General features: G+C 40.7%; 2 protein-coding genes across 3 annotated transcripts in view; one reads left to right on the top strand and one right to left on the bottom strand.

The window, feature by feature from the left end:
* LOC136430557 (cytochrome P450 3A43-like) lies at window positions 1-15,283 on the top strand. The gene is made up of 14 exons (XM_066421275.1): window positions 1-400; window positions 2,765-2,867; window positions 3,596-3,648; window positions 3,799-3,895; window positions 5,743-5,865; window positions 6,701-6,789; window positions 7,148-7,296; window positions 8,057-8,190; window positions 8,617-8,710; window positions 9,152-9,312; window positions 9,862-9,950; window positions 10,801-10,938; window positions 11,407-11,569; window positions 12,448-15,283. Exons 1-14 carry the CDS (start codon window positions 327-329, stop codon window positions 12,526-12,528), a joined length of 1,548 nt encoding a protein of 515 aa, XP_066277372.1. The 5' UTR covers window positions 1-326; the 3' UTR covers window positions 12,529-15,283.
* The window catches only part of LOC136430558 (autocrine proliferation repressor protein A-like), a 17,775-nt gene continuing 14,033 nt past the window's right edge, over window positions 15,042-18,783 (bottom strand). Inside the window, exons 12-15 of one of the 2 annotated variants that reach the window (XM_066421276.1) lie at window positions 17,269-17,357; window positions 16,794-16,884; window positions 16,422-16,487; window positions 15,042-16,015 (exon numbers count right to left, since the gene is read on the bottom strand). In XM_066421276.1, coding sequence (XP_066277373.1) covers window positions 15,896-16,015; window positions 16,422-16,487; window positions 16,794-16,884; window positions 17,269-17,357 — 366 coding nt within the window. In that variant the 3' untranslated portion in view covers window positions 15,042-15,895. The remainder of the gene's footprint in view (window positions 16,016-16,421; window positions 16,488-16,793; window positions 16,885-17,268; window positions 17,358-18,783) is intronic. The other variant, XM_066421277.1, reaches the window with a different exon arrangement.

The following is an 18,783-nucleotide window of genomic DNA, read 5'->3' on the forward strand; positions in this document are numbered from 1 at the left end:
TACGCGTACGCCAGCTTCATGTTTACGTTACCCTCCCCATCTGAGCTTATCGCATTGCAAACAACCAGCGTCTGTTTTTTTGGCTGATTTTACCCCAGAAGTAGGTCATGGAGGCATTATACGGCTACGTACATGACGCAGAGCTATTTTCGCGCTAAGTACGTCAACTTCCTGTTTGCATACCCCTGACCACTCATAAATACGGGCCAGACCGGACTGTTGGTCAGTCTGCGAGCAACGCCGCGCCACATCAACTGTGGCTGAATTTGAGATTTGTTGGTATCAAGAAGGAGTGTTTCACCTACGATAATCAGCGGTCCAGCAAGATGCTGTCCCTGGAGTTCCTCCCGGTCCCACTGACATGGGTTCTACTGCCTGTACTAGCTCTTCTCTTCTACATGTAAGTGTCTCAAATGTGTTTATGAATTATGATTTTTGTCGGCTCTTCAGTTGTGACTTGTTTGTTGAATCTTTCACACTAATTCATTGTCACAGTCCCGTTCAGAACTGAGCCTGAGTTTCAAACTGAAATGAAACACACAGCTATGGCTGAGATGCATGGCTTATTGATAGGATTCACTGATCCCTATAGATGTTCCGGGGAAAATTATCGGTACGGTTTCTGATTCACGGGCGCGCCCCTGCTGGAACCGCTTCATTTCAGGCCGGGGTGGGGGCTGGGGGCACCGGTTGTCGTGGTCACAATTAATTACATTTTGTTGCTGGTGATAACTTTGCATTTACGCTGCCCTGTAGGAATCTTTTCGTTCACGTTGCCACTTTTGGCCCGTCTACAGTAAGATGCTCTGCGGTCATATCTGTCTTGGACGAATCCCTGGTGGGTCCGACCAATTCATCCTAAGTCCGACAATTGCACGGTGTCGAGCTGTGGTTAGTTACAGAGTCGGGCAGCTCTAGGCGTACAAGACGACCGTTAAACGTTACAGATGTTAGACAGGTATCACCGTGATTCGTGACTGCTGCTTCTCGTATAACCTGCAGCTGTAGCGGCCCGTCCCGCCGCCCCAATCCCCGCTTGAGAGATTGCCAATCATTACATTGTTTAAACACAGTCTACATGTACTCAATAATGCTTCTCGCACAGTGAACTGTATTTGACCTATTGCGGTCTCAAATCTCGCGATTTCTCGCGCTCTTGTGGAGGGCTCTGGGAACAAGTTCGCGAGAGTTCATGTAACGCCACTTGTTTACTTGCTTATCATCGGCTTGTATCGTTGGATGTCAATGGGAGATTTTAACGATGTTGATGTATGTTTGTGAAATGGACAACTTGCAAAGTTTACGGGATTATCATCAATTTTGGCCTGTGCTATTAATGGCTGACCTCAGATGAAGAAGCGATGTAATTTTGCTTCAGCCCCTAGCGGCATTTTTTAAAACTTCAAATGTTTCCTTGTGAACTTTACAATTGAATATAATATATATGTATCGAGCAAGAAAATATGAATAGACTTCAGTGGCCCAAGCAAACTAGGAATGAATTCAGAACAATGTGCAAATTTGACCGCAACCCAGCATGATTACTTAAAAATTGAGGTTTTCTATTTGGTGTGTGTCTTTGTTTGTATTTCCTGATATTTGTGGTCAGCATAGATGTAGAACGTCTGGATGGATTGTAATGATATTTGGTATGTGGGTAGGCGTTGGAAAGACGAACGTCAAAGTCGATTTTGGACCCCCTGGTGTGTGACCTTGGTACTGGAACAGAACTTCATTTTTTGTGTCTTTTGTCCTGAACATACTATGGTATGTAAATAAGACCTAATTTGCATGATTGATAAAAAAAATGACGTAATTCTTTATAAACAACTAATTTACATGGTTAATACAAAAATGACGTAGTTAGTTAAAGGCAAATGATGGAAATTTCATACTTTTGACATGTGTATGTTACTTAAAGGCAGGCTAAACTTAATTTCGTTAAGCATACTGCAGTATGTTAAATATACCACTAAGACCAGTTCTGACTTATTTTACATGAGTCCATCATAGATTAGCGTTTTTACAATATTTGAAATTCGCGGTGTGGTGATGTAATACTGGCGATGTCCAAAGACCTTTAACCTTTGTGACGTCAGATTCCGAGTCGGCCACACCTGCACCATAGGAATCACTCCAGACGCCTTTCCTCCGACTCGGAATCTGACGTCACAAAGGTCAAAGGGCTTTGGACATCGCCAGTATTACATCACCACACCGCGAATTTCAAATGTTGTAAAAACGCTAAACTATGATGGACTAGTGTAAAACAAGTCAGAACTGGTCTTAGTTGTATATTTAACATACTGCAGTATGCTTTACGAAATTAAGTTTAGCCTGCCTTTAAGGTGAACATCGCATAGGTGCATAGATCATGTAAATGATGGAAGTAGTTTTCAAAATCAATGCTAAAATGGGATTCTGCCAAAGGACTTCCCCGCATACAATATTACGTTATATATCTTGGGAAGAGAAGACCATCAATTGAAATAGATTATGCTTATTACAACCCTATTTGCATAATACGGGCCTAATTTGCATAATTGATTAATTCACAATTTCTTTGTGGTGAATGATTGCAATTTCATACTTGTCTCATGTTAGTAAGTTAAAGGTAAACATCACCATGTATAGAATATTTGAATGTGAAATATGAATAAAAATCTACCAATGTTTGACATATTTCAGGGAGGTATGAGGTCCCTGAGCTCTTGTTTTACTTATTTCACGCACTTTTAGTGACTTTCCTTCCCTCACCCCACAGATACGCGGTGCATCCTCTGTTTGTGTTCAGGAAGATGGGAGTAACCGGATCTCCGCTCCCACCTTTACCGATCATCGGAACCACTTACTTGACCTTGCTTGCGGTGAGCCTTTCAGCCAGTATAGTAATATCAGATTATGTGAATGTGCACGTCTGTGCGTGTGTGTGTGTGGCTGAGCCAGTGAACAGCAATTCCAACGTCCGAACCACGCATTCACATGATGTGTGTGTGTGTGTGTGTGTGTTTGTGTGTGTGTGTTTGTGTGTGTGTGTGTATGTGTGTGTGTATGTGCGTGTGTGTGTGTGTGTGTGTGTATGTGTGTGTGTGTGTGTGTATGTGTGTGTGTGTGTGTATGTGTGTGTGTGTTTGTGTGCGTGTGTGTGTGTGTGTGTATGTATGTGTGTGTGTGTATGTATGTGTGTGTGTGTATGTGTGTGTGTGTGTGTATGTGTGTGTGTGTGTGTGTGTGTGTGTGTGTATGTGTGTGTGTGTGTGTGTGTGTCTCCTACCAACACTAAATTCGTTAATTAAGTGTTGGCAGGAGAAAGGAAAGTTACATTGTTTGCAGCGTAACGTCGACTTGAACTCTTATGATTCTACTTCGACCGCCACAGTACAATGATTAACGTGTGAATTTAAAGAGACCTACTGGTGCAGGCTGAGTAATCCTCGCGGTGTACACACTTCAGATATTCAGGTGATCAAGACATTCTTGCGAAGGCCTTCGTTACCCCTTTTTTTCAATGTGGCAGTCTTTTAGGGTACTCGGTGGAATTATGAAAGCTATACACGTCATGTTAGAGACCATTCTGTCCTTTTTGTTGCTACAGGGCGTTTACAACACTCAGTATACTGCCTCTGATTTTAGTTCATCAGTCATGGGGTAAGTGAATTACAGTAGCTATAGTAATTCTTCATAACCAGATTTCCTCTCAAGTCGTTAAAAAGATTCAAGTCACTGCTTTTTTTTGTACTCTTTGAAATGTTACCATTTTTGCACCTATATTTATATATAGTTTGTTTTTCGTTACAGATTCTTTAATGGTATGACTCCAATTCTCTTGATAAGCGATGCTGACATGGTGAAGGAGATCTTGGTGAAACAGTTCCACAAATTTGTTAATCGTCAGGTGAGTGCTTCAACTGTCAGATCGATCATATTGTTTTCTTGTCACCATCTTCATTCTACCTGCCTTATTACCCCTTAGCCTGGTCGTTGGGGGAGGGGGTATATGTTCTCTATCACGCTAGCTAGAGTACCCATTACTCATGTAGAAACCAGCTGCTAAGTTTTGCTAAGTATCTACTTTTAAACTAGAGCTTGCGACCGCAGAGCTACTGCTGATCATGACCGACAGGTCACTCACCAAACTTCATGGACAAAGAACAATTTTGTTTACGTTCTATTGTCTTTCAAATGAGACTTTTACATATTTCAATCATAAAATCAAGGGTGAAACAAATCCCCAGCTTTTGCTCGCTGTACGGTCGCTCAGCGATCACCATCCAGTGGATAAGGACCTCAATGGCCCTTAACGTTGGAGAAGCTTAGATTTTTAGTGCTGATTGGATAATCTAGACAGTGGAATTTTAGACCTTAAATGCTGATTGGCTACAGCTTCCCTGCTTAATTAGAAACTAACAACCAATGGGAGGCGAGTAGAGGGTATAAAAGTTTAAACAAGAGTCTTAGGACCCAAAATCTCCATGAAACTTTGCTTTTTATTAAACCAGTTCCCCCCATTCTATATCGCTCAATGGTATGACCCGCACCTGTCGGGCCCAGGAGAAGTGACCCACTTTCGCTATAAATAGCTACTAACCACAATATGCAATGGACAACACTGCAAATATAGATTTTCCTCATTACCTATGCAAATTAAGTCCAATTTGCATAATTTTTCAGTTCATTGTATACATCTCTGTCTAAGCTACCTGCATAGTAAATAACATGAAAATCTGTCGCTCCTTTCTTCAGTTATTCTCCTTAAAAGATTTTGACAAATAGGCCATTGCAGTTCCAGTGACACATACCAGGGGCCCAAAATCGATCTTGACCTTTCTCCTCCCAGCACATACCCACATACCAACTATCATTACAATCCATCTACACGTTCTACAGTTATGCTGACTTTAAGCATCCAGCGACACACATGCAAACGATTTTCCTCCTTACTTATGCAAATTCAGTCTCATTTGCATAATTTGCACTTAAGTGTGTACATCTCTGTCCAACCTACCTGTGTACCGAATAACATGACAATCTGTCGATCCTTTCTTCAGTTATTGTCCTTAGAAGATTTTGACAAATACGCCATTGCAGTTCCAGTGACACATACCAGGGGGCCCAAAGTCGACCTTGACCTTTCTTCTCCTAACACCGACCCACATACCAAATATCATTACAATCCATGTACATGTTCTACAGTTATGCTGACTTTAAGCATCCGGTGACACAAACATACACACAAACACTAAACGCACGAAAAACAGTATCTCCATGAAAAAGCCTTTTTTCATGGAGATAAAAAACTCTTTTGTCAACTGCTGACGACTTTCTGATACATAGTAGAAACCGGTAAATATTGGATTGTCTCTCATGCCGTCATTCTTCTGACTTTGTTTGGAATATTTCTATCAAAGTATACCTTTTCATGTAAAGTACTATCAAAACGACATTGGATGCTTGCAACAAATGCAAACCATCCTAACATTGAAAGTCGAGCCTTAGTCCTTTGTACGCAAGATAAACCACCTGTTGCAGGTAGGTCTGACACGATTTGAAGTTATCAGTTTCCAATCATGATCAGATATCTGCTATATTTGATTACCATATCTTCAGGGACGAGTGCATTTGCGCGGCATACGTGTAAGATGTTGACATAGAGGAATGTAGGTGTCCGTGAAAATGAATGTGTAATGTTTACCGCTCTTAACCACTTGTTATATTTTCCACGTCAACAACACTCCTAATCAGAGAGAGGTACAAGATATCAACATAAAGCCCAGCAGCCGGCAGGTGTTCCAACTCAGGGACGAGGACTGGAAGAACGTGCGGACGGCACTCACTCCCGCCTTCAGCAGCAGCAAGCTCAAGCAGGTACTGTTCACTTTGGTGGTCGGTGTAAATCCGAGGTATTTTAACCCGAGGTATTGTTTTTGGTATGTCTGTCTGTCTCTGTTTCTGGCAGTTATAATGTTTAGTCGCGTCTCACCACGGATTGACAGGAAGAGACGGGCAAAATGTCAGACTTTCCGGAGTGACAGGAAGTAGAGTTCAGAGGTGGTAAAACTAGTCATTTATCAACCTTGGCTGACAGGCATTCCAGGTCATAGGGTCAATGGAAGAGCCGATTAATTCACGGGGAGGTAATGTTTTTGGTCTGTCTGTCTGTATTTTTGCAGTTATATATTTTCCATATGCTAGCCATGTTCACCAGAGGCACAGAGTAACAGTAAGTGATCAGAGAACAGATGTAATGTTAATCAAAACCATTTGCATAATTGATAACAATTAAACAAAGCATACAAACTCCTGTTAGTTCATTTACCTCGTTACTAGCCTTTCATGATATAAAGTTGATAATGAATTATTTTCAAAAGATTGTTATTTGTTTGTTTGTCCAGCGTCACTGCCTCTAGTATCATATAATGGTAATTTGATGGTTATTTTTCCAATGCCATACCTTGCCCAAGCTATTAAGATATGCTTGTCCATTTTGAATACCAATAAAATAAAAGGCATTTACAAGCAAAATGCTATTAGTATACTATCATGTTAATCATGAAAATGTTGGGGCACAACAATAATACATCAACAGTCAGACAAACTCTATAGATGGACCTTGAGTAGTAATATTTTGGCGACACCTCAGGGGTGGAAGCATTTTTTGTTTGTCATGTGATCGATCAAGTAGCTGATGCTGTGTTTGTAGATGAAGGCAGCGATGAACAGCTGCGCCGACCAGCTCGTGGAGAATCTCAACAGCTTCGCGACGACGAAGGAGTCTTTTGATGTCAAGCAGTAAGGAAAATGAAATTCCTTATTATCTTTTATCCTCGTTTCAGACATATGAATAACATATTCTTAACTCCTACTAGAATTTGTTGCCAATACACATAATCTATCAACCAGAATATAATACCCTGTTCTACAACGATTGTTAAAGAAGTTCTGACTAGACTTGATACTTGTGTGATGAATCTGCGAAGTTAAAACACTGTGAACATTTAGAAAGATTACAGTAGTCAGAATGACAGGTCATGAAAAGGGTCATCAAATATGATCTTAACAATTGTCACTTGTAGATACGGTGTAGCAACATTTTGTTCAATTTCTTGTTTGATTTTGATGTGTTGTTTACGTCATCTGTAAATTTCAGAATGACAGGTGCGTTCAGTATGGATATCACCGCCAGAACAATCTTCGGGGTGGAGGTTAACTCACAGAGGGATCCACAAAACCCTTTCATCGTCCATGCACGGAGAGCCTTAGACTTCGACTTTAAAGGTCCACTGGTGTGGTTCTATCGTGAGTAACACTTAAGCTTTGAATGCTGTTGTCTTCATTAGGATGGGACCTTCCTGTAACGCTGCTTGTATCCATCCAAGTCTAGCTCCAGTTATAGAAACACTGATTGACATTTGAATAACGCATAAGATATACGCAACACCCCTGATTGCATCCGAGCTGCACGGTCCCTTGGCTTGTAACTACATCGTAATAAGGTTCAAACAGGCATTTGGAAGTTTCATTCCTATTTACATTGCTCCCGAGAAATAAATCTGCTCAAAATAACACGCGACGTAAGGGCCAAGCATTTAAATGGGCACTGGGGTCCGTCTAGTCATCAGGGGAAGCGATGAAAAGAGCAAACTGGGGCTAGGTTAGGATGAATACCAGGCTAGTTGATCATTCCAACAGAATAATGTATACAACATGTGTATGTTAGCCTGGTATCCAAACCTATTATAGCCACCGAGTCTCTTCGTCCTCTTACGAAGAGACTCAGTAGCTATCATACGTTTGGATACCAGGCTGCATGTGTGTATCATCAAGAGCACATGATGGAGTCTCAATTGCACTCTTATCCATGGATGTCTGCCTTTTTATCTTTAGTACACTCTCTTGGTCGCTTCCCTTGCCAAAAAGGGACCAACCAAGAGAGCATACCAAAGCTAAAAAGGCTGTCTGACTGTCACAACCAGGCTAGTATGTTCCATCTTTCAAAGCAATTATCTCCATTCAAATTTTGGCAAATCTGACCTCGTGACCATTGCCATCTTTTCAGTCATGTTTCCCAGCATGGCGAAGCCCATTTTCGAGATGGTCGGTTATCACCCCTTCTTCAAACGAGACGTTACCAACTTCTTTGATGGAGTCATGGACCAGCTTCTGGCAATGAGGAAAACTGATGGAGGCAAAGTAAGACTAATACTCGTATGGTCCTCACTTGACATGGTGCTTTAGGAAAAATGTTCTTCATTCCCACCGTGTAATAACCAATTGTATTGACAAATTCATCCTGCTGCCAAGGTTTGTTGGATTGATACAGCATGATACATAACGTAAAATGATATTTAGTGATATGAATTACAAAAGACAATGGCGAGACTTACTTGCATATTCAGCAGTTCCTAGTCAGTTCAATGCAGGATGCCCACAATACAGCTTTGTGACTTGGTGTGAACGTGGCCATCCTATTAATAGCTGTAGCTAGTTTTTTGTGTCTCCTTTTAAACTGACCACTAACAAACATTTTATGAGGGAGCGAGTATAGGATGGCACCCTGAGGCTTGTGTGAATTTTGACTAAAATTTGTCTCTCATTATCCATCTGTGATGTTCACAGGGACGTGTGGACATGCTCCAGGTTATGATAGATGCACACAAGGAGAGCGACGATGGCAGCACCGAGGGGCCCAAAGTGTTGGGAAAAAAGCAACGTAAGTTCTACGAACATCTGTTATTACTTTATCTACTAAGTATTTGTTGCAAGAAGCGTCATGTAGGTAACTTCTAACAGTCAGAAAAGAGCATCAACAAAACCAAGAGCAATTTTCTAGCCAACAAACTACAACGAAAAGTCAAGTGAACCCAAAGAGTCATGGGATTGTATCAACGATAACGATTTTTTTTTAAAGTTGCATTATCCAATATCCGCCACAAGGGCCCGAGTAGCCTGATTGAATCGCGCTTATAGCGGCCGCCCGCATCGCGGGGAGGGGCCATAAAAGTTGAAGTTTGCGTTATACAGACTAGGGCCCGAGGATTCAATTTCTATCGTAATTGCATTAGTATGGCTGGTGGGCATTCACTGTACCCAGCTTTTATTGATGTCCCTATTGCCGCTGATAACATTCAGTTTACATTTTTGGTGATTTCAGCTTTAAGCAGGGACGATGTTGTTGCAAACGGAATTGGATTCTTTTCCGGGGCTTTCGATACTGTCTCGATCACGATGTCCTTCGCGTTGTACCACCTGGCAATCGATCAGGAGATCCAAGACAAGGCCAGGCAGGAGATCATCGAGGCTGCTGGGAACGATGTAGGTTCTTCATTGTCGTGTTTTAATGTTAAGTCACCATTACATGTCCTTAGTACAGGAACATGACATTTTTGTCACTGTGTACATTCGTATCTAAAACCGTTATCACACGCGTCATAGACAAGCTGCAACCGTCAACCTTGGTCCAATCATGTTAAGGGAAAGTCATAGGGGAATGAGCAGAACTATAATGAAAATAGCTGAAATGAGAGTTCTTCAAACATCTTTCCAAATTTTCAGCTCAGTAGCCTTTGGATGTTTAATGATGAAGGGCGAAATGACCTCAGAGATCTACGTGTATTAAAGAAAGTGGACCATGCATCGTGACAAAGGCTCAGTAGACAGGCCTTCCTCAGGTTGCATGACGTAATGACAGTCATGTGACCAAAATGCACCAAAGCAAATGGGTCATTCATCATGATGAAGGCTGTAGAACATTTGGTACAAAGTCAGTGGTGTACCGTTCTTTCTGTTTTATCAATGTCGGGCTTGTGTTCAAGAAAATATATTTTGCAACAAAACATTGTATGCATACTTCATGTACTACAGGCCGAGGTGGACTACGAGGCTGTCCAGAAGATGTCGTACCTCGAGATGTGCATCATGGAGACCCTTCGTCTCTACCCTCTTGCAACCGTGTATGTTTTATCAAGTTAACATATACTGTAATATTGTTTATAGGATATTTGGAGTTCCTTTTAGCACAACCAAGTAATCACACCTGCTGACGTTTCGGTGTCTGTCAGACACCTTCTTCAGAGCTTCTGACTGAAGTACTGCTTCTCACCGCTATAAGTAGCCGATGTTGGTGGCGCTTTTGCGGCGAGAACGTAATCCCAAACGTGACTGAGCTTATATCCCCCTCGTCTCGGTTCATCACTGGTGATGACTTCCTGATCCATACTGCCTCCTTAATCTAACGAATGCGTCTATTGTCCTCTCTGTCTATTACTTTGGCCCCCTCACAGTCTGACAGACACCGAAACGTCAGCAGGCGAGATTACCTGGTTGTGTTAAAAGAAACTCCAAATATCCTAACGTTATGTTCTACCAACCTGATAAAATTATTTTCGGAAATATTGTTCATGTTGCTCTCATTTAGATACTCCAAAAGAAGATATCTCTTGAGAGTATAAAGTACATATAATGTATACCAGTGTATAATACTTCAAAGTCATTCCGCATTGAATGGTTGTACGGACTGTGTGTCACTGTGTGTAGTTTTTGCAGGCCAGTCTGTATAAGTATTCATACATCTGCCTTACAGTTGTTGCTATGCCAAAAATGCTGAGTTCAGTTGGTATTGTACAAAATACAATAGATCGCAGATATATCATATCGAGATCAAACAATTGACAATGTTGACGCAAAACATAGAATGATCAGGAAAACAAAGTAGATTCCTGAATATGTAAGTCAAACTCTGTTGTAGGTTCCCTGTTTATTGGATATCTTGTACCTAATATGTGTGTAAATGTGTTCTTTTAGCATCATGAGGGTTGCTAACGAAGACGCCAAGATGAAGTGGCTCACAGTCCCAAAGGGTATGGGGGTAATGGTCCCCGTCCTGGCCATCCACTACGATCCTGCCCGCTGGAACGAACCGAGGAAGTTCATCCCCGAAAGGTGTGTAGATACAAATCTGTCATCATTTATCTACAAAGATGTAATGATAAGGATTTTTAAAGCATAAATACTGGTTGAGTCGAAAGGAATGATATCCATTCTATCAATGTGCAGTAGAGTAATTGAATCCTACCTTGGGCACTTTTAAGGTAGATTATTGAAGCGTCGACATTTCATTGGCCTTTTGCACTTATATAACTGTCTGCTAACAAAATACCTGCCTTTATCTTGCCCTAACTATAGATGTCTATAATGTAGCTAACGTATACCTACTGATGACTCTAACGTACTATTTAACAGTAACTTCAAGTATCTTCCGCTAGGTTTGTCTTCCCCACAGAAAAATATGATTTTTATCACAATTTGTTTCCCCTAATCATAAGCATTAGTGTGTGATGATGAGCATGTAATAATCGTAGCATAGAGATTTCTGTACAGCTTAACAAATGAAAATAATTGTTGTTAAAGATTCACGAAGGAAGAGAGGGAGAAGAGGAACCCGTTTGATTGGCTGCCTTTCGGGGTGGGGCCGAGGAACTGCGTCGGGATGAGGCTGGCTCTGATGGAGCTGAAGGTTGGACTGGCCAAGGTGCTGATGAAGTACCGCGTCACCACTGGACCTGACACTGTCGTAAGTCACATTGACTACTTTTTGCAACAAGGCAATCGGAGATGTGCGAGTGTTGATACACAAATACACCAAGAAATAAGGTGCACAACTCAAATTTCGGGGCATAATTATATGTATGAGTTCGAAGTCTTTTATCTTTGCCCACCAAAATTTGAATCATCACGATCATTACTTTGCAGGCCACACCCAGTAACGTTAGGTGGGAGAGAAGGAAAAACATAGACTTTCGAGCAGCGATCTGAGGTGTGCTTGCTATGCTAAAAGTCAGATAGATACATACTTCTTTCTAGTTGAAATACTAAGGGCATCCTCATTAAACATTTTGACAAGGTCTTCGTAGATTTCATGACATGAGGAACTCGACCCATACAGCTCTGATCACAGCTGACCTTCTCGCCGCTTATCTACTGATTTTCAAAAGGACGTCGACTGGAAAGTAATGACCAGAATGGCTTGAAATTTTGGTAGAGAAAAGACTTCATACTATGTAATTATGCCCCGGGATGTGAGTTGTGCATTTCTTAGTGAAGCCCGGAAACTAGCTTTGTTTAATTTGATTAGAATTCCTTTGATATGTTTTGTGAACCAAGTCATATCAAACCAAACCTGTACCAGTGACCATCTGGCACATGTGACCACTTTTTGGTGGTTCCTGAGATACAGTAATTTGTTAATTTTCCCCATTGACACAGGCATTACCAATCCTGTTTATGGTGACCACAAATACCAGATTTTATCGGTCCCATGATTTGTCTTCATTGGTAGTTTATATGTAATTGATATTTTCTTTTTATCGAATATACACATTCACTATGTGTTAGTCTGCCTTTGAGACTCGTCACTCAATGATTTGAATTGCTTGCCTCTCTCCTTACTAGGTTCCTGTGCAGCTGAACAAGTGGAAATCGTTCCCCACCCCCATGGAACCCATTCGACTGAGGGTGGAGTCAGCGAACTGATTCTTCAATCATTTAAGCCCCTGTCACACAAAGCCAAGCATGGCCTCCTGACCTCTCCCAGCCCTCTCCAAGATCGTGGTTGGGAGCTAGTCGTAAGCAATGCCATCTGTGGTTGGGAGTTGGTCGGCGACTTTGCCTACTAGTCTTTAAACGTCATCTAAGTCAGCTAGCCATCTATAGATTTCAGTCGGAGGTAGTTGGGAAAGTCATATTCTGATTGGATACGATTAGAGGCCTAGGAGCGAACTACTAGAACAGGATAGCCTGGAGACTGTAGCCCAGCCTTATTAGATATATCCGCTAGCCTCCCAACACTTGTTGGCAGGCTAGCGGGCCAAAGCTAGCAAGGCTGGACTCCAGGCTAAGAATATGATGGATTCCAGCCTACTTCCAACCCACCGGGAACCCGAATGTGTGACAGGGGCTTGATTAACACTCATGAGTGTCACCATCTCACGACTAAAACAAGAGTTCTACGACCTCATACCTTCGTCAAATGATTTTGACCTTTATGGCTGACGTATTAGGAGTGTTTTTCATCAATCATCAATCATACCAGTTGATCCTCTTCACCCAAATAACATAAGTTGTCCAAACCTCCTTGTTATGACTATGAGCTTAACAAAGAAGGTTATGCTAACATTTATCATCAATTATGCAAATAAGCTCCCTCCTTATTAGCATAATTTGATTCAATGGTGTTCACATTCACACAACTTCCTAATGCCACAAGTATGAAATTGCCGTCATTTACTAGTATTGAATTATAGTAGTTTCTCATTAATTATGCTAATTAGGCCCACATTTGCATATTTCCTATCTATCAACATTCCTCTCTTCCTTAGTTACAAATGTCACATATTTGAATAGTCATATCATGGAACACAGCAGATTTTTAAAATTGCCTCATTAATCATGCGAGTTAGAATTTGATTTGCATAATTATCATCCGATCATACAAAGCATCACGTAAGCTATCTACATACCAGAAATCATGACCATCCATCAAGACTATCTCGAGTTATAGTTTTTCTCATTAATTATGTCAATGAAGTTCTCATTTGCAAAGCTGATATCTATTAATATTTCTCTCTCCCTCAGTTACATATGTCACATGTTTGAGAGTCCTATCATGGAAATTGATGGATGTATAAACTTTCCTCATTAATTATGCAAATTAGATACTGATTTGCATAATAAGTATCTAATCATGTACATCAGCACTCAAGCTATGTACTTACAAAAATTTATGACCATCCACCAAGCCCTTCTTGAGTAATTCCCTTTCAAAGTCTGAAGCAAAACCTGCCCCTGCTATAGCCAACCCATAGGTCTGCTTGGAGACTACCTTACCAATGCCTACAGCTGGCTGACAGCCAATTTGTGTAACTGACGTTTCCTGCCTTCAACATGACCCCTCATGACCCCTACCCCTATCCATGACGCCTTGGAACAACGCAGCCAACACGTACACATACTTCAGCATACAATATAACACATTTTTACACTTTTCTCGTTAATTATGCAAAACACTTCGCCCAAAATCTAATCATCTTGAGATTTCCCACATACACACCGACACACCAACTACGACAACAAACCATCCAGGTGTTCTCGACTTATTCTGTTCACTAACAGACACACAGACAAGCATCATCGAATAACCTTCTCGACGAAACTTCGTCGACGAAGGTAATTAGTGCTGGTCAACGCTTCATTTTGATGTTGGCCATTGCAAAAAGCAGCATGTTCAGTGCTTCAAATATAAATTTTAGTTCATTCCCTGAGCTTCATTGTATTTGCAAGAATGTAATGGATGACTCATGGACCTGATTAAGAGTATAATTATGTGACAGTTCTATCATTTATTTTGTGTCTCCTTCGGTTCTTCGCGCATCGGAAGACGGTCAACAGCTTCAAAGTCCCACTGCTTCAGTTAGTTCTTTTGCTACTCTTTTTATAAATCATTAGCGTGTTCTGTTTTGGTGTGTAAAATACCTTTTTGAACTCATCAAATAAAATCGATGCTTTTATCAAAGTCAAAGTATGTTGTATTAATAAGAGAAGTGTGTTTATGATTTTAGAAGAAGCAATGTACATACATGATATAATTGAAATTTACCAAGAAATTTGGATTTGCATTGATTTGATTTGATATGACCATGAATCTTTAACACATAACCTGATAGAAAATCATTGCTTACAAGAAATCAATCCGTAATTGTTACAGCACATCGTGATGTTTATCTGCAACTCGTTTGTTTGTGTCTTACCAAAATGTTTTAATCGTTGCTATGATATGATATGATATGATATGATATGATATGATATGGTATGGCATGATGTGATGATATGGTATGGTACATGATATTGTGCATCAATGGATAACAGACGCAGAAAATATTATCTTCCATGTGTAACACATAGACAACTATCAAAAGAATTAGTTTCACCTTTGTATCCTTTCTCAGTTGGTTGCTTTGATAAACTTTAAACGTGAAACGTTGATTGTCAATAGTTCTGCTCTCAAACATTGAGCAATGTGGATACTAGTTGGTAATGACTTAACAATACCAAGAAATATTGAAACTCATATACCCGAAACTCATTTCCAATAGTTGTGGAACCGTTAATTATGGCTTTATGTCTTTTGCTTCAGGTTTAGAAGTTGCTATAATATGATGGAAATTGATGATTGTAATGGTTAACGTTACACAAATAAAGCATTCAGCTTTTCAAGAATTGAAAATATGAACCAATGGTCTTCAAATTATTTCATTTGTGGAAATAGGGAATGGTCAAAGGTAAATCTTTTAATTGTTCTGATGAATAGAGATATTTCTTTCAAATGGTTTAGATGATAATTCGTAAGTAAAGTAAATTGGTGTTATGGGTACGGCTTTGGTGTTGACAATTGTATTTAGTTGCTTTGTAATAAGGGTCTCTACACCGCTTCTACCGGAATCCTGTAGATCTACTCAAAACCATTATTTTCATCTTATGTGACTCGAAAAGCTAAAACAGGAACATAACTTAGTTTTTACTCAGTTTAGAGAATTCTTACGCATTTGCACCCTCGTCGCTGTCATTCAATTATTGTCTTATTCATGTCATTACCCCGAACGGAAATGTTGTAGCCATTGCTTGATGCGTAAGACGTCACAAAACTAGAGTAAAGGTTTTGACTGAAAAATTTTACCGATTACTGAGAAAACCCGAAAATATGTACCATGTCAATTCTTTGTGTTGGAAACAGATCAGCATATTCATTTAGTGGTGATTATTAGTGGGACGCAAATATGTACTTTCATGCAATTAGGCGTACAGATAGTATGGAACAACAACATCATTCGTTGTCAGAGCCCTTTCAGACGATAAAGCCCCTGCAGTCTGCCCCGTGGCACTCTGGGAACGGGAACGTTTCCGGGATGATGTGCACCTCGGTGGTGAACTCCAGAGCGGTTCCATGAGGGGCGGGGAAAGTGGCCTGAGGAAACAAAATGGAGCATCAGATTCAAACACGTGGTTGCTAACGACGGGATTTTAAACCAATCCAGAAGGTGCCATACAGTAACGAACGCTGTCCGCCATGTTGGTGTCCCAATAGTACAAGTATGATTCACCGAAATGCTAATTAGGACACCAATATGGCGGAGGACACACCAAAGTCGTCACGGGAATATACTTAAAATATCACGTTCAGAAAACAAGATTTGCTGTCATTTGTCAACCTGTAAGCAAATATCACTACATGTCGGTAACTGTGCAATTTTAACACCGTACTGTGTAGAAAAAGGGAACATCTAATATCTAAAAAAATGAAATTAAAAGGAATTAAAAGACATAAAGGAAAGGTTTTAGCATAACTTTCGTAGCTTTTCTTAAAAACATACTTGGATAAAGAAGGCGAGCCACCCGACATCTGGGATATCGAACTCTGCAACATAAGTCCCATTTCCCTAAAGAACCAACACAGCAGACATGCGTAGATGATAATCACAGCAATTTAGTCAATACTGTCAACAACTAAACAATCAGCAAACACCTACATAGCAAACGCTTGCATTTCCTTTGGTTGGTTCAACTCCGTTTGGTCTTGCCACATAACTGGTACACTACTCGACAAAATTACTGTTCTTTACTCACTTGTAATACGATGGCCCACAAAGAAAGACCTTCGTTGCCAATGACAACACGACGACAAAAGTTGCCTTTGTTGGCTATATTGTAAGCTTGAAAAAAAGAATATCATAACGGGGATTTACCATATCTTTCACATCTTCAGGCAGCCAAACAACTGGGTGTGGCTGGGGGCCCTTTTCTCCTGGTGGTTGGTTTATCAAACGGAAGTCACGTCTGTGAAAACAATCAAAAATATTCTCAGTTTTCAATATATCTTTGTCTTTCGGTGGACAAAAATACAATTGAAGCCCTGAACGATTCTATAGAGATGTTGAACTCTCCTTTAACCAGGTTATCATTAACGTTTCTTTTTTCCCCATAGGCATATACTCGAAGTGATATGACTAAAATACAATGCGAAATATTTCTTAGGTTCGCGACAAAGGACACCTCCATTCTTTATATAAATATTACTTGTCGCTATTTTTCAGCGACGACTGACAATATCAATACTTCTCAAATACCAAGTTGTGTTTTTGACGTGTCATCAGACAAATCCTAGGTGTTGAATTTGTTCATTTTTGTCAGTATGTATAAAAGAAAGCAACTTCTACTCACCTTACACCATCAAGCGTGCGTGCGTGGAACGACCGGACGACCATAGCCTTAGTGTTAGTCTGCAGTGTTATCGTCCCGCTCTTTGTACCCTACGACAACAATTTCGTCAGAGAACCATAAAGGTGTTAACGAAGACCTCGGTGACGCATGTAATGATATAACCTCAACCGTAGTCACATATGTCACAAATATAACAAGATTGGCACAATGATAAAAAAATACAATACGGTAGTTGTTCTTGTTTTTATTTTTACTATACCCTGCACTGATCGGTGGTGCTGTTCATACGGGATTTCCAACGAAAAGGGCTGATGAGTACCTGTTCTGTTGGACAAATACAGACACATACACACACACACACACACACACACACACACACACACACACACACACACACACACACACACACACACACACACACAAACAAACACACACACACAGAGACAACGACAGCACAACTACATTCTACCATGCATAATCCCACAACTATCAGTTTCAACTAAAAACAACACTCGGTGCTCACTGCTTGGGTTCCCACCACAACAATGACCATTCTACTCTGACAGGACTGCTGTTTACGGCAACACCACCTTAGCCAAAATCTACAATTATTACAAATTCTAACATCATACTTATCCACTTACCAACAGACACATCACACGCGATGCAACAGCATCCTTTGAACACTTATGGCTTATGGCCCATAGACATCGGGAACGTGAATAAGCACAATGTTGCTACATGTATACGTAGTAGCTTAGGAATTCGTGTCCGTAATGGACTGCCAGGAACTTCCTGCTGACTAACATTCCAAACACTCCAGGACCTATGATCTAAATATAGCTGCATGGCCCACTTTCTATCCTTTGCATTCCTGGGGTACCCCCTGTAGACAGCTTCCTGTCCACTAAGATTCCAAACATTCCTATAGACTGAAATAGCTGCATGACCCACTTTCTATCCTTTGCATTCTTGTAGACGCATTCCCGTACAATTCTTAGAATTGTTGACGACTGCACACAATACCATATCACTAGACTCGCCACCAACATTCCAAAGATGCCCGTAGACACATGCCTGTGCAATTTCTAGAATTCTTGCAAACTATACACAATACTATACCATTAGGTGTCGCCTCTCAGGAGTCACCAAAATCCTAGTAGATAAACTAATAGTCATTCTATAGGATACAGAAGACAGTGTATCTGTTGAAAATTAACTAGATGCAGTCGAGCCTGTACAAGTAACCACCTCTACATAAGAAGCATCTGGTCAATGAGACCACTTTCTGGTGGTCCCTTAGATAATTTTTCTTATTGACACAAGCATTAAAAATCCTATCTTTGATGACCACCTGTCCTTACCACAAGATTCTATCGATCCCTGGGCAGTTTTGACCGGAAATGATGTGCTAAATAGAGGGGTTTTTTTACGATAGTCATGCCCTTGTGGGAACTTCACCCTTAGTAAAGTGACGTCAGGTAACAGACTCTCCTCCACGTGCGCGGCAAAGAC

The sequence above is a fragment of the Branchiostoma lanceolatum genome, chromosome 3, assembly GCF_035083965.1.
Source record: "Branchiostoma lanceolatum isolate klBraLanc5 chromosome 3, klBraLanc5.hap2, whole genome shotgun sequence".
In the NCBI taxonomy this organism is placed as follows: Eukaryota; Metazoa; Chordata; class Leptocardii; order Amphioxiformes; family Branchiostomatidae; genus Branchiostoma; species Branchiostoma lanceolatum.